The sequence below is a fragment of the Schistocerca serialis genome, chromosome 2, assembly GCF_023864345.2.
Source record: "Schistocerca serialis cubense isolate TAMUIC-IGC-003099 chromosome 2, iqSchSeri2.2, whole genome shotgun sequence".
NCBI lineage: Eukaryota > Metazoa > Arthropoda > Insecta > Orthoptera > Acrididae > Schistocerca > Schistocerca serialis.
In genome coordinates this window covers 323,317,329-323,334,189 of record NC_064639.1, presented here as the reverse complement: position 1 = coordinate 323,334,189, position 16,861 = coordinate 323,317,329, and the positions used below count along the sequence as shown (strand labels likewise).

General features: G+C 38.2%; 1 protein-coding gene across 1 annotated transcript in view; it reads left to right on the top strand.

The window, feature by feature from the left end:
* Nucleotides 1-16,861, top strand: part of LOC126457128 (mediator of RNA polymerase II transcription subunit 12) — a 372,135-nt gene that overhangs the window by 53,505 nt on the left and 301,769 nt on the right. Inside the window, exons 8-9 of the mRNA XM_050093187.1 lie at nucleotides 4,961-5,081; nucleotides 10,834-10,985. Coding sequence (XP_049949144.1) covers nucleotides 4,961-5,081; nucleotides 10,834-10,985 — 273 coding nt within the window. The remainder of the gene's footprint in view (nucleotides 1-4,960; nucleotides 5,082-10,833; nucleotides 10,986-16,861) is intronic.

Below are 16,861 nucleotides of genomic sequence, written 5' to 3'. Positions count from 1 at the left end.
ATGACCTCGTTGTCGACGGGACGTTAAACACTTATACAGCAGAGCTCTTCGCCTTCTATCAGGCTGTCCAGTACATCTGGCGACACAAGCTTTTTAATTGTGTCATACAATTGACTTCTCTCTGTGCCCTTCAGAGCCTCTGTGTGCTGTACACAGTCAATCCCTTAGCGCAACAACAGGTCCAAGAAATCTTCCACTTGCTCACTGTTTAGGGGGCCACTGTGAGGTTCATGTGGGTTCCTGGTCATGTTGGTCTAGAGAGAAATGAGGCTGTTGATACTGCTACCAAGGCTGCAGTCCTCCTACCTTGGCCTGCTCGCTCTTTCATTGCTTCGGATGATTGCCATGATGCCATGTGTGAGCAGTTGTTGTCACTTTGGCATCACAACTGGTCTTCCCTACACGGGAACAAGCTCCTGGGAATTAAACCTCTCACAGTGGCTTATCGAACATCCTCTCGCCCTCTTGTCCCAATGAGATCATGTTAGTCATTTTGCGTATTAGGCACTGTCTTTTTTAGCCACCATCATTTGTTAAGTGGTGATCCCCTATCACTTTGTGCTTATTCTCATCAACTTTTGACGGTTCATCATTTGCTAACCGAATGTCCTTTTTCTTACCACTTACGTTCCAGTGCCTGTTGCTGTCTGAGTTATTGACTGTTCTAGTAAACGACGCATAGGATGTCGGCCATGTTTTACTTTTTATCCATCATAGCAATATGACAAAGGACATTTAATCTTCGGTCGGGAACTTCCGCTGTCTCTATGGCAAATTTTGTGGGCCTCTCTCCAAAGGAAAGTCCTTGTTTTTAGCTCTTTCCTTCCATCACATCAGCTTAACATGTAGCCACTTCTGACTTCTACTTACTCGTGTGCTAAGGTTATGACATGGGTGCATATGACCTCAGTTGCTCTTGTGTCCTAAAACAAAACACCCAAAACCCATCCATTTACCCAGGTGTGAAGAAAAATTAGAAACTAAGAGGTTAGGTAGGCTGACTCCTAATTTAACAGTTTTGCAGACAGATGAAATGTCATCAGTTCAGTAGTAAATTTAACTCCAAATTGTTGAACAAGTATGAACACCTATGTGCTTGTGGTCTGGAAAGAGCTTTATTTTGTTTTCCATGTTTATAATTTGGAGGAGAGCTTTCATGTGCTAAAAACAGAGTCTATGACATTCATCATTTCCAAGGCAAAATTAAGAAACCCTTATGCAACCAAAAAGTTACCAGTTATAGGAAGATACTAAATCTAATTATTAACAGTGTTCTTTTCTGTGGTGCCTTGGAACTTGCTCTCAGATGACATGATGAGACTGAATCATCTTCCAATCCTGACATAGCCTGAATTTTAGTGCAGAATTAGAATCGCAAGGAGAGGTTCCCAGGAGTGGGGTTGACTTTTTGAAACCATCTATATCATTACATAGATTGAAATACCAGGTATCACATACTGCAGCCATTCATCTTCGTGGGCCCTCATTTGTGAGATGTTGATGAAAAAGAAAAATTTCAGAATTTTGCATGGCACTCAGTAGTGTCAAAAGAGGTGTGCTACATAGATTGGTTGCATGGTTTAATCAATAGGGTAAGTGCTTCACACACAGAAGGTTATAGGTTCAAATCTTGGTAGGTGCAGTAATTTTTTTAAAATCTTTATAGAACTGACTTTGATCATCAGTTTTATTCAGTTAATTGATTTAAACTGAATTTTTTATTTCCTTTCCTTTGTCACACCATTTCAATCATAACATCAACTTCTTTATTTGCCCTCATTTTTCTTTCTATCTTTCTTTTTCCACTTGAAATCTTTGTTCATATGTTTTTAATTAATATTATATGTTAATGTTGATATAATTTCTTTTTATTGTATTCATAAATCTTTTTTTCATTTTGCTTGAGTTTCATTTTACTCATAAACCCCTCTTTTTTTAAATCTTCCTCTGCATTATTTGGTCCATAGTGCTGTAGGAAATTATGCTATGTATTAAACATTACTATGACGATTACCATGCAAAAAAAATTGCATATCTTGTAATGAAAAATCTGTATTTCACATCATTGCGCAGTCAGTATAAATATATGATTTCGTCTTTTGTTTTTTAACCGATAGATTGGAATTTTCAAGTAATTGAATATTATAATAGATACATATAATTAAATTTACATTCACAATAATTCCAAGTGGAACAAGAGTGATTAAAATGATGTGACAAAAGAATACAAGTAAAAAACTACATTTCAACCAATTAATTGAATAAAAATAATGGTCACAGTCATTTCGATAAAGATTTTAAAAATAAAAGTACTTAAGGCATCTGATTAGATTCGAACCCACAACCTCCTGCATGTGAAGCCTTTACCTTATCTATTACACAACACAAACAGTGTATGTAACACAACTTTTTTAATGCTATTCAGCATCATGAATAATTCAGAATTTTGTTTCGTCGATTACTTGCATGCAAGGGCCCATGCCATAAAAGAGGGAGAATTTGAGATGGAGGAGTGACATGTAATCTAATGCAGGAGGCAAGAGAATTATGTGATGACGTAAGTTATGAGGTGAAAGAAAGATTCAGGTTCACTGGACCCTTAGTTGTTCCTTTCTCTTTCTAGAAGAGAAATTTACCATTTACTCTTCCACTTTTTCAGCAACTTCTTTCAGAGCAGCTATTAAATGCTGTTCTTTTTTCTAAACAAAGAATCTTTGAGGGGAACTCCCCATTACTTATAGATGAGAGTAGTAGGAAAGTATCCTTTGAACTTACTTTATTACATAAAGGGTATAATCTTTGTGATACATTGAGCAAATTGTGAAACTCTTCCAAATAAAAATTACAGTTACAATACCATGCCAGAAGCAGAATGTTGTTTATCATCACTGAAATGCATCATAACCTTTTTGTAACACTGTGAACCACAAAAGACAACACCACTCGCACTGTACTGTATTGAATGAGACCTCATTTCAGCAGTTACTGACTTCAATCTTTAGTGATTGAAAAATTTGCAAATATGAAGGAAAGAAGAACGAAATTCCTCTACAGGTGGTCACTACAATGTTAAATGACAGAAATACAATCAAATTTCATTAACATCAGTCCTATTCCCCCCCCCCCCCTCCCCCTCGTTTCCCGAGCATGGGGCCCCAGGTTCGATTCTCGCTGGGGTCAGGGATTTTCACCTGCCTCGAGATGACTGGGTGTTTGTGTTGTCCTCATCATTTCATCATCATCATCATTCCTGAAAGTGGCAGGTTTGGACTGAGCAAAGGTTGGGAATTTGTATGGGTGTTGATAACCGCGAAGTTGAGCGCCCTGCAAACCAAACATCATATCAGTCCTACTGAGAAAGTTTAATACGGCAGGCCTACTACTGTCTGCGTATGTGGAATTGCAATTCATCTTAATTTCTGAAAATAATATCTCATCTGTTGTACACATTTTTGTGTCATTATGAGTAAATGCTGCAATGACAAGAGCAGTCAATGTGTTTCTATCATGGATTATAAAGACATGACCAGTGCACTGATTTTCTTTCCTTTTTTTTAATTGTTTTCTTTGTGAACTTTCTTTTCCCCACCAACTACCACTGCCTCATCAAGACATTTTCTAGCAGAGTGTAACAATATATTTGTTCTAAGCACCTCACTCACTGCCACAGGGTTTACTGATTTTGGTGGCACTTGTTCATCATAAGGACACTATTCAGTATCAAAAATCAGCCACACACTATTGTGAAATAACAAATAGTTCCTTAGTTAAAGAAAACAGTATAAAATCGACTTTACTTATGATAAGAGTAAAATCTGAATTGTTACTGTATACAATAATAATAATTGTTACAAAGGGGCTTAGGGTACATGTAATGAAAGCTTGACTTTTTATTACTTTCTAAAACTTTGTGAGGAAAAAACAATGAGAAAGCACATAATATACAAAACTGGGATGAAAAGAAGAGAAATTGTTAATACAAAGAATTTTTGATATTTCATTCACAGGTATAAGAATAATGTTTGAATCAGAAAAGACAAATTGGAATTTAAATGACCACAAGCAACAAATAGCAGAGCTGCTGCTGATGGGTGAGAAACAGTACAAAATTGTGTGCCAGGAAATAATGATTATGCATAAAATTGTTAATTCATATTAAGTTTCAAGACGCCAAAAAGAACTTTAAATCTATATTTTCTTGTTTACAAATTTATCAGTCAGTTGTCATTCTTATCACTTTATGCTTTGCATTTTCTCTTTAGCTTTAAAAACATTGTAAGTTATTATGTGTAAGTTCAATATTTGTGGTGTTTGTATCGCAATTACTCCTAAAATGGCTTTTTCAGCTAAGTATATGAAAATGAATTTACCTGTAAGAATTACAGCAATATATACTCATTACTTATACAGTTTGTTATACATACATAATAGATTCAAAAACAGCAAGTGAATTATCACTCTTCTGTGAATGTTTACGTAATGTAACTGCCAGTGAGAGTGTAAATATGGTGCATATACTGTCAGCTGCAGTGTCACATGGTTTCACTGAAAGATGTCTAGCTTAAAGCACTGGAAATACAGTGGTCTCCAAAGCCACTTATTCACATATCATTGTTTACGGCAGATATTTCTTTGTACATGTGTATCATGGTGAAATCACAGGATTTAAGGTTTATGTGAATTTAAAGTACATTGAAGCTGTTTGTCCTCAAGTAAGACAGAGGTGGAATTTGAATTGAGATTTATTTTCTGTCAAGCAGAATACTGCATTTGACATTAAGCTGAGATAGAGGTTTGTCAGAAAATGTGTACAAATCTTTTCATTGTGAGCTTTGTCTTTTTATGTGACCACCTGTATAAATGTATTTTGTTTTATAATTCCAAATATTTCTCTCTGTTTGCCTATGATTTTATTGCAGTCCATATAAAATTGACAATTCATGGTTTCTTTTTATTACAGTAATGTTTTGGTGCCCAGTACCATTCAACCTGGTCTCAACCCTCTCACTGTTACTTTTAATGAATACATGAATTGCCCACATCATCGTGATATTGTGATGAGTCTTAGTGCAATACTACAGGTAATTTTCCTTAAGTTTGCATACTCTGTTCAAGAATGACATTAAATTTATTTCAAACAATGGAAAATCCAGGATGGAATGTAACAATATTTGAGAAGGAAAGTTGCTACTCACCATATAGTGGAGATACTGAGATGTGGAGATGCGACTCAGCATCTCCTCTATATGGTGAGTAGCAACTTTTCTTCTCAAATATTATTAAACTTATTTCCAGTTTTATAAGAAATAAAAGCTCCAAAAGTACTTGTATAAAAGAAAATAATTTGACTATGGTATGAGGTAAATTTCCAAACCATTCTCACCTGAGAGGTTAGTGAAAAAGAGGAAGAAAGAAAATATGTGGAGTGGTAGTGAATTTTTAACCTCTGCTCATTCCTCACTGCTACCACTACTGCCATTAACATCACACCACCTCAACCAATATCAGGATGAGATAATGAGACAGCCCTGCTCAAGAAATACATTGATTTAGGTCATTAGTTTGCCTTTATCTTCATCATTATTAAGATCGTCCACTATGCTGCTCCCTAAAACTGCTATATTATTATGCATTCTGACCAGAATGGCTGGAGATAGCAGTCATGTGTGCATGAGCTGTGCTTGCTTGTGTGAATGCGAGTGTGTTTTCCTTTCTGCAGAACGCTTTGGCTGAAAACTCACTGTGTAACAGTCTCTTCATTGTGTCTGTCGGCAACTCAGCATTCCATCTTTACAGTGAGTAGCAACCTATTCTTTTTGTAATATTATCATTATTAAGAATATTTTTGAAAGACTCACTTTTCATTTTTATTTAAACTTTGAGAATGTTTATGGGATATTCTTTTTATTATTGATTCTGCATTATTGTTGTGTGCTCTCCTCATACACAAACAATCAGCTCATAATATCACTAGCCATTAATGAGCTTCCTCAATTTTGAAACTACTGTTTCATCTCAACGAAGTCTACTACGTAACAAATGCCCAATAATCTACCTAGAAAGAATAGCATTGTCCTGAAAAAATATAACTCCAGTTTGGTAACTTGTTGATTTACCATCGTATATTGTCACGTTTAGGTATTCCTTTACCTCTGCCATGTTGTTTGTTGGTTTGTATATTATGCTGTGGCACAAAACATTAAAATCAAACCTGAAAATACAAGGAACAGCAGATACTAAAGATGATGTTTTCACCAGATAAAATGAACATTACAACATGTTCAAAATGGAAGCCAACATACACACTAAAAGGGTGATATTTTAGTAAGTGTTTCTCTTATCAGCTTCGCCAGAAGATGATGCAGGCAATACTCAGCAAAATGTTGCACCATTTGATGAACTCACAATCCTGGAAATCTGAGAACTTTAATTAGCTCAGCTTTCCAGAAATGCCAGCAATATCATTTTGCTCTTTTCTTTACTATGTTTACTATGTCATGCTGAATGTGCCCATTCTCAACACTAGACCTTTTGAGCAAACATGTTCATAATTTACAGTCATTATATAATATGGTATATACTAGAATGAGCAATTTTAATACATAGAGTATTTCATTATATGCAAAGATGCCATGAGCAGATTCCATGCAACAAATAAATATGGAAACATAAATCTAAAGTGATTTTTGAGAGACTTTGTCATCTCAAAAGGTGCTGACTTGAAATGTGTTGCTCAACAGTAAATCGGAAACCAATTGCAATAAACCATATTACTACAGAGACAGAATCATGGAGACTACATCCTTTCATGTATTAAATGGGAATAGCACCCTGAAATTGCTTAGAACTTTTCAAGCCGGGACTTGAAGGAAGTTTGCTCAATATGTTAGGAAGCAGCATGTAGAACGCTTTAACAAAGATGAACTTCAAAGCAAGCATTAATCCTCACTGTTAAGACAGGACTAACACTTTGTTGGTGAAAAAGAAGTAGTTATGCAGCCCTCTCTACTGTTGTGTGTACTGTGTGGTCTGATGTCATTTCAGTGTTATTCATAGGCTGGGGGTGTAACCAACTGACAGCCTAGTTCGTACTTTGAGCCATGCACTGGAAGTTAATCTCTTATTAAATAGTGATAGTGTGGGATGAATGAAAAAACTAAATGAGGTTTCCAGTATTCAGTATTTGAAATACAGATTTATCTTGTTACAGTATGATCCCAGAGTGGTAGCTACCCCTCAGTGATATGTAGCTGGTACAATACACATTCTTCACCATGCATAAGATGTTTGTCAGTCCCTCACAGCTGCACACCACGTTCACATAGCGAATAAAAGTCTGCTCTGTAAACTGTCATCACAGTGTAAACAGGTAGGCAACCCCAACACTGTGAGATATAGGAGGGCCTAGTAATTTCATAGTTTTCTAAGCCCATTGCTGTAGAATATGGACATTGGTCAGGATTTCATTTCACATGACATATGCAACAGCACTATAGGTGTGATTTATGAGATAACAATAAAGAGTAATGCTTCCTATGAAGATGGCCCTTTCTATTCCTTTTTACCTGCTGTTTTCTAACAATCATGTAATCTTGTTTCAAGTACAGGGTTACAGAGTTTAAGGAAGTCAAGCATGTGAATCACTGTTTAATACATGAAGGAGAGATGTACTACCTGTGATGTTGTGTTGTGTGATTGTTTCTTGTTGCCTGTATTCCAGTTTTCAATGCTATGTCTCAGGAGGTTTCTAGCTTTAACATTGGATGACCAATTTGAAGTCATCACCCTTAATGATGTCAAACACCCTCAAAAACCTTTTTAGTCCCTACATATGTTTTACTATTTAATTGTCCCAGCAAATCTGCTCGCAGTGGATTAGTATATAATAATGAAACACCCTCTGGTACTGATCCATTACTGATTTAAAAGTTTAACACTGTATGGAACACTTGATAATACTCAAAATCTACTGCACATATTTCAAAGTAACGTTGGGGTGTCATCCTCTTAACCACTATAACATACTTTTAAGGATTGGTACCATTCTCTGGAAGCATATCTCTGCCCACAATCCTTGCTCAAGTGAGTTTCCCCATAGGGAGACATTTTCTAGGATTCTCATCTCTCCGTAACAATGTACACCATCTTATCCACTTGCAAAGTACACATTAAAATGTCTGTTACTTGATTTGCAAGGTTGGGACAGCAAATTATATTGGCATGGCCACTATTTAATCTTTCAGCTACAGTGAATCCTCTATCTTGAAACACTCTATATCGTACTGCTGAATATGAAACACAGTGTGTAGGACTTGTCTATTAATTTCACTTGAATACCAACTCCCAACATCAATTTTCTACATTGCTTATTTGACCATAAGATTGCTCTGTAATTTCATTATGATCATTTTACATTCCTTTTTCTTCTATGCTGTTTGTTTTATGTCTTTGTTAGTGTTGCCTCTAGATCTTTTTTGAGGCCTTGCATTCTGTTGCTATCCATTGCTCCTCTCAATACTTCTAGGAGAATATTATCTGAAGGCACCTTCTGCTCTAATAAGTTTTCTCTGTTTTATTTGCATATTATTGGGTTGTCCACTTTCTCTAACATTCCTGTTCCACTGTTGCCTCTTTGTACTCTTATGTTTGGTGGTTAGTGTTTTACATGCATAGAACTCCTAAAATACTGCTTCAAAAATCCCCTATGGTAACTGTCTGTATATCATTCTGGCTTTCATCATCCACCTGGTCTTATGTTAAATATGTTTTTTCTTCCACTTGTCTTCTATGTTATTCCTTGTGTCTATTTACATTCTCTGTGTTGTATTTCAATCAGTTTCTGTTTCCTTTCCAATACTGTTCTGCTTCCTCCCTCCGTACCAGTCCTCCTCTTTCAAATGTACCTTCACATCTCTATGTTCTAACCATAACTTGCTCTCCTCTTTCAGAGTTCACTTATTTTTATATTTTACTTTCATTTACACTTTATCATTCCTTTCAAGTTTTGCTCCCATGTTTGACTTATCAATTGCTTCCAATCATTGTCAGTTTTTTGCAATTTTAATCTTGCCTATTGAGTCAGCTGTTACTTTTTTAAAATTGTTATTAAGTATTTCAGACTAAACCCACACAAGTGGTATCATTGACAGTTTTGGCTTCTTGCCAAGTCATTATCAGGTTATTTGAATATGTTACTGAGTGACTCTTTCAACTGACATGGTCACAGGGACAGTATGGCTGGTCTGTGTGTGTTACTTCTGGTAAATTTTTATGTACCTTGTATCTTTCTTGAACCATGGCTCATTCAGACATGCTTTTACCTCCTGTAGCATATCTCTTTCTCCTTCTCCAAGCCATGGAAGATTTGAAACATTCTGAATCCTACATTTTAGGTATGATTCGTCAGGTGGACTTGAGTGGGGACTGTGTTGGATGGGGTGGACAGAGGAAGAAAGAGACAGGAAGCAGAAGGAGAGATTGGGGATGAGTGTCTGGTGGCTCAGAGGGAGGCAGTAGGCATACAGTATAGGGATGCAGGAGAGATGGGTGGCAGGTACATGAACTAGGCAAGTTACAGACAGCCACTAGAGCCAGTGAGGTGTACCACATGATACAGATGATGTGGAAGCATTGGTTAGGAAAGGGTGGTTGGACAGAGGAAGGAAAAAACTGTTGGGTAAAGGGTGTGGTGACAGTGGGGTAACAGAAATTGAGGCCCCACACTGGAGCAACTGAACGATATCCTTCACCGAGCTTTATTATCTATCTTCATGCCCAAAAATGAGGAACATCCTATCCACAACCCTTCCGTCTGCCGTAAAATGGTATTCCATCACCCACCCAACCAACACAATATCCTACTCCATCCCTCTGCCATTCCCACTCCCAAACCCTAGCCATTGGGTGCATATCCCTGTGAAGGCCCAGTTGCAAGGCCTGCCCAATTCACACACCAGCTCTTCCTACTCTCCAGTCCTGTCACAGGCCTATCCTATCCCACCAGAGACAGGGTCACTTGTGGAAGGAGCCATGTCATAAACCAGCTTTGCTGCAATTTTTACTCAGTTTTATATGGGCATGACTGATACTCAACTGTCCACCAGAATGACTGGGCAATGCCAACTCTAGCACAGAACAGAGTTGATTACCCAATGGCAGAACATGCTGCTGAGCACAACATGCTTAAGTTCAGTGGCTGCTTCACAACACTTGTTATCTAGATCTTTCCCTCCTACACCAACTTTTCTGGCCTACTTAGATGGGAGATATCATTGCAATACATCCTTCACTGCCACAATACTCCCAGCTCCAGCGTCCACTAACTCATTGCCCCCACACCCTCAGATCAACAGTTTGCCTATTCTCTGTCATGTCACCCTCCCAACTGATGCCTCCATGTCATCTACTTCGTGCGCCACAACTCATTGACTCTGGTGCTCTTATGTCAAATGTCTAGCCTGTGTGCCTGTCACCCCTCCATCCTGCATTCCTGTCCAGCATGAATGCTGCCTCCCTCCGGCCCACTAGCTATTCACTCCCAAAACCTCCTTCATCTTCTCACCTTTTACTCTCTCTACCCACTCTACCCAATGCAACCTCTCCACCCTAGTCCACCTGCCAAACTTCAATCTCAGCATTGTGTGTCCATTCAGCACATTGTAGACCCGCAGTGTGCATCCATTTTCATAATTGTTTGTGTTCTAATGCTATGTAATTTATATTTTACTCGTAGTGTGTGTATTTTTATGTATTATAATAATCTTATATTGTTACATACAGTTCTATTGATCTGAAGAAACCTATTTTATCCAGAAGTTTCTTCATGTTATATAGGTCATCACACTTGAATGCCCCACAGCATTAGTATGGAACTGTGTGGGTGAGGGGAAGTCAAATTCTATGCTCAACGGATCACCTCTTGACCATTTATTGTGCACTCCATCTATGCTTCCAATGCCACAGAGAGCAAACAATCCAGAAGTAAGGTAAACAGAATTGAAAAGCTTTTACTTTGTTCATTATTGTCATTTATGAAGACAAATTTGATTTTCCCACATTTATTTACGTTTAATTGTGCAGGGGTTTTCTTATTTCAAAAATGAAAACATTTGGGTAACAGACATTAAACTTCATATCTGATTGCTTTGAGTTTTCAGTTCGTCAGTTTTGTAAAATAGGGTATTCTCATTATTGTAGCACTCAGTACAAAAGAGAGCTGACCAATTAATTGTTTATACAGTCAAACATGAGGCTGCGGAGAATACAATAATAAGGAAGTGACATCCAGAGGCTTCCTAAGTCAGTAGCAGTGTTCTAGCCCTAGTGTAATCAAGACCAAAGTCCCAGCATAGCATATCCAAGACTCGGTTGTGACCCTGTAAGATGACAGTGAATAGTAAAACAAAGAATGATGATTCCATAGATAGTCTTATAATGTGCATTTATTGTAGTATGACCACAGAAAGTAAAATCTTCCATAAGATAGTAATAAAAGTAATGATCATCTTTTATCAGAGGTAGATACAGCAGAAAGTTCGCTGTAGCACTGAGTCCTACAGAAGATGTATAGCAGCTACTAAATGACATAGCAGAGCAATGTGGTATGGTGTGGACTCAGCAGGAGCTCCAAAAGATGGGATGTCATAGGCTACTGGTGTGAGCAGCATGGAGAGGAGCTGCACCTGCAGCTCTCTGCTGGAGGTTGCACCATTGATTAAGTACACTGTGGTAGAGGAATCTCCATGGGCTCTTGATGACCATATGACCCATGGACACAACTTGTCTCATATTGAAGTTCCACTGTAGGTGCTACATGTGCTGTCCATGAATGATGATGGTTTGTCCTAGTGGCACCTGTTAGCATTAGACCTGTAAACATAATATTTGTGATCAGCACCAAAGTAAAACAAGTGATACACAGGTGAGACGCATAAGCAGGGGGAGCTTGTCTGGGCCAAGGTCCAGCAACTCGTACAATGTAAACATCATGCTGGAAACAGTATTGGCCAACTATGCAGGGGTCTAAGGGGTCTAGCCCTATTTACGATGTATGGGATCCTGTAAACAGAGGGGCTGCTGTGGTGGAGATACTGATGTGGAGGGGGTTTCAGTTGATAACAGAGTACATGCTATTTTCAGTAGGCACAATATATTGGCTAGCTGAGCTAGGCACAATATATTGGCTAGCTGAGCATCATGCATTTGTTATGGAGCAGTATATTCATAACGATGCTTCTGTGAGTCCCACTCAGAGAGCATTTCACTCTCACTTTGAACTTGATCAACATGATTCTTTTCCTGATAGAAAAAATGTTCACTCATCCATCCAGCAATCTCCAAAGCGCTCAGCACTTAAAACATGTGGCTGTCTGGGAATTATCTGGTAAGGGTGTAAGAAGAATCTTGCACAGAGATCTTCACATGCACCCATGCATTATGATGGTTATCCAAGAATTAAGAGAGAGACATTTTGAAACTTGCAGAGCTGTACATGAGGAAATACTTCCGAACATTCCCCCTGGAGCTCTGTGTTGGTGAACATGAAGAAGGAGAAATCTGGCTCCAATACGACAGAGATTCAGCTCACACTACTTTGCATTGTCTAGAAATTTTGAGAGAGTTGTTTCCTGAATGTCTTCTCTCTAGTGGAGAAATTGTCTGGTCCCTAAGGTCACCCTGTGTGTGTGTGTGTGTGTGTGTGTGTGTGTGTGTGTGTGTGTGTGTGTGTCCGTCTTGTGGGGACACCTAAAGGCTCAAGTGAACAAACATTGCCCCACAACTTTGCAAACACTTAAGTAAGCAATCAGCCAGGAAGTGGCTGCCTTTCCACTGGAAATGAGACAAAGAACATGGACAACTTCCAGAAAAGGCTTTTTCAATGTGTCAAGATTGGAGGATGTCATTTACTGGAAATAATTTTTATAACCAGTGAATGTAAAATGGCATAGTTTTTGTTGTTCACAAATAAAAATATTTTCTCAATACCTTTGTTTGTTTGTAACTACCTTTTGAAAAACAGAAGGTCTTTGTGCCATATTCTGTATTACACTCATGCTTCCTTTTAGTTGCATCGTAATACATTTAGTAGAAGAGGCATTTGATAATGTAATATCCATTACTTAGATGGCACACACAAAAAGGGGGAGGTGGAGTTAAACTACACTCTCCTTATGTACAAGTCCATTGCCCAGTAGACACAATAGAGAAATCTGCTGTACTTCATTGCAAGAGGTAACAGAAAATCTGATGAGCAATGAAAATTACAGATTTCTGGACAAGCATAATGCTCTCTCTTTTTAATCACACCATGATTTTCTTTAACTGGAGAGATAAAAAATCTGCTCAGAAGACAAAATATGCAAAGAGTAAAGAAATATGCAAGCTTTTGGAGCCAGTTGGTTGAAGGGGAAGGAAGAGGGATGAAGGTAAATGACTGGCAAGATATAGTAAATGGGAGGGTTCAGAAAAGTTACCCACAGGGGAGACTTACCGGATGGAGAAGGAAAGACTAATTGTTGGGGACAGCACTGGAAGAGATTTGAAAACCTGAGAGCTTGAGGGGGGAAGATTGGGTAATAAGCAGCACAAAGATTACTTTACAAAACATTATGGAAGAATTAATGAGGAAAGTTAAGTGCATTATATATGGTAGAGGTGGGGGATAGGGATATCAGGAAATAAAAAAATATAGAAAACTAAAAGGGAACAAAGAAAGGAATAGTTACTGAGAAGAATTGCTGAGACTGAGGAAATTAATGTAAATTAAGGCCACGGGGCTGGGAAGAAACAAGGACATGTTGTAATGCCAGTTCCCAACTGCAGAGTTCTGAGAATCTGGTGTCTGGGGCAAGAATTCAGATGGCACATGTGGTGAAATGGACGCCAATGTCACGACTGCTATGTTGTAGAGCAGGCCTGTTCAGGAAGTGGCTAGGTGAGCAAGAGTCCTTGCACTCTGTCACCGCCTGGGTTGTGAGCTCTCACGGAAAATGCGCTGGTCAGACGTCATTATGTAGTGCAGGGGGAAGTGCAAACTGGGTGCTGTCTTCAGAGGACTTATCAAGTGTTACATTTGCCATAGCCTTAGGTGCAAGCAAATATACTCATATGTAATGGCGCAGTAATTAAAGTGGAGAACAGCTCTTTGTAAATCAGAGAAAAGCAGCATTGTGGCTGGGTGTAGGAACTTCAAAGCGAAGGTCAGGCATATCATCATCATCATCATCATTTACAAGTCATCAGTGTAGTTGGCTAGCTACAGTTATAGATATTCAGTGTGACAGGCAGTTGCATGATAAATTTCGTGATAAAACAACCCTCGCAGAATCCTTTAATAATTTTCGTCCTTATAAATTTCCGTAACTTCACAATTTTGCAGCTGTGATTATGTTGATATTTGTAACTACATATTTGTGCAAGCAACTTTTTTCTACAGTGAAGAGAATGACGTCTACACGTAAAAGCTCAATCACAGCAGAACTAAAAAGCTAATCTTCGAATTAGCAATGCTTGGAAAGTGATACCAGACAACGATATCTTAGTGCAAAGCAAAATAAGCACAATTTGATGACACCAAATGTTTTTCTGTTTAATGTGAGAATAAACTAATCAAAAAATACAAGTTGATGTCAGTTTAAACATCGTCCAAAAATTGCATTCATCAGTCATAAGAAATATCATGTTTTGTATTTAACTGTTCCATGGTCTTTGCCTCATCAATTAAAAGAAATGTAAGTTTCATTCCATTATCATTTCTCATCAATGCAACAGTTTTAGAAAATAAATTTGCCACAAAATGCTTTAATTAGCCACAGTGAAATGATACATCTCTGTAGAATTAATGTTAGCAGTCATAGAATATACTTGTTGAAAACAGTTTCTTATGCTGAGGTGCCTTGTTGCTGTTACTCTTCTTCTCCTCTTCCCCTTCCGTTACTCACCGTGAGTGGCCAGTTGCTCACTGCTGAGGTTTTAGCATGAGCCAGCTCACACAAACAAACTGGTGAACAGGCCTGTTGTAGGGCCTGGGAGCCAAAGGGTAGGGAAATGGGTGCAGAAGGAGCATAGGGTCTGATATGGATATTACGACCTCCTATACCAACCCAGTAACTGGCAAAACATATACTAACAAAGGGAGAACCACCTGTGAAATAACACTTGTCGTGTACCAGCTGATTTGCAAACATGCAATAGAAAAATGTAGAAGCAGAGCAGAGGTGAATGGGAAATAATTCTGGTAATGGTATGGGGAGAAAATTGGAAAATTTACTGACATAAGTGATTTTGACAGAAGGCTGATTGTACAGCTAGTCTTCCGGGAACAAGCATCTCATAAACGGCAAGTTGGTTATTTGTTTGCATGCTGCTGTTGTGAGCATCTATGTAAAGTGGTTGAAGGACTGTGAAACCACAAGTAGGCGATGAATCATATTACTTGTTACATCAAGTTCAGGGTAGTGTCTGGATACACTGTCATCTAGATGAATGGTTGCTCAGAAATGCACCACACCATGGATACAGACCAGTGGGACCATTATTATGCTACAAGAACATTGAGCTTGGCTTCCGTGGGACCAGTGATGGTAATCAAAGGCATCATGGCAGCTACAAACTGCCAACCACATAGAAATTTTATTCAGGAAACAACCTTTCATGTATTACATCCTTTCTTCCAGGAATGCTAGTTCAGAAATACATGCACTAGAGCTTCTGTAAAGCTTGGAAGCTAGGAGAAATAAAGTAGCAGACTTATGCTATGCACACGGGTTGTGAGTCTTATCTGGACAGATTGACTGGTAAGAGCATTGCTGATAAGATGCAAGGTTCCAAGTTAATATCTAGTGCAGGGTTTCAGAACAGTGTACATTCAGTGAGAGCAGGTGCAACTGATATTTAAAGGCTCTGAGGCAGAGCTGCCCCAAAATATATATTAAAATAAATTTCTCAGTTATGTTACACAAAATTCAAATTATCAGAATGCCTTTCGCATATTTCCCACACAGATTTAAATAATGCTGGCCTTCGTTTTTAGAACTGTGGATATCTGATTACACACTCTGTTTTTCAGACAGGTAGTAGCTAGTTTTAAGGCTACGCCTTGAAATCCCACTTAGCTCTATGTAGCAGAGCTTTGGGGTATGTTTCCTTTGAGAACAGGTCTGATGGGTGTCCCGAAGGCTCTGGTTTTTCAGCCTAAGGGTGTCCTACCAATCTGCACACAATTTTCATGTTCCGCTGCTTATGTCAAAAGGGAATGAATAGAGTTGGTGAAACTTTGTTATCGAATCCCTATCCCTGTATATTTGCTATTATGCTTTGATGAACCTTTAATTGACGTTTAGTATTATTTTTTTGACAGTGTTTTGGACAGGTTTTTTGTTTCTACCACTGGCTATTCTATCTACTGCTGGAATAAGTTTGGAAATGTCTCACCAAGAGTATGTTTACATAAATGTCATCACCTAACGAGAATTTCACAACTGACTAGAGAAGGAGCGCACAAAATATACCTCTTGTGCAAAATATGTCCCGTTACTTAGTTTCCTTGCTTGCTGACTATGGCTAATGTGCGTTATCAGCAAGTGTCATTTTGTGAGTGTATTATGCATGAGTTCAAACACAGCACAGTATGAATTCACTGTCCAATTTTGTCAGGTAAAATTTTGGAACATACAATTAGGACGACATTGAAGAAACTTCGTTCAACGAGACTCGATGTAAATATGAATCAAGAACTAAGACAGTGTAAATCCAGGCAAGAGTATACACACTCTTTTAACAGAGAAGTGCACAATGCAGCTGAGTGGTTGTGTGCACTATATCACTTAAAATGCATAGTTTTGTAATACACAAGTGTAAATAT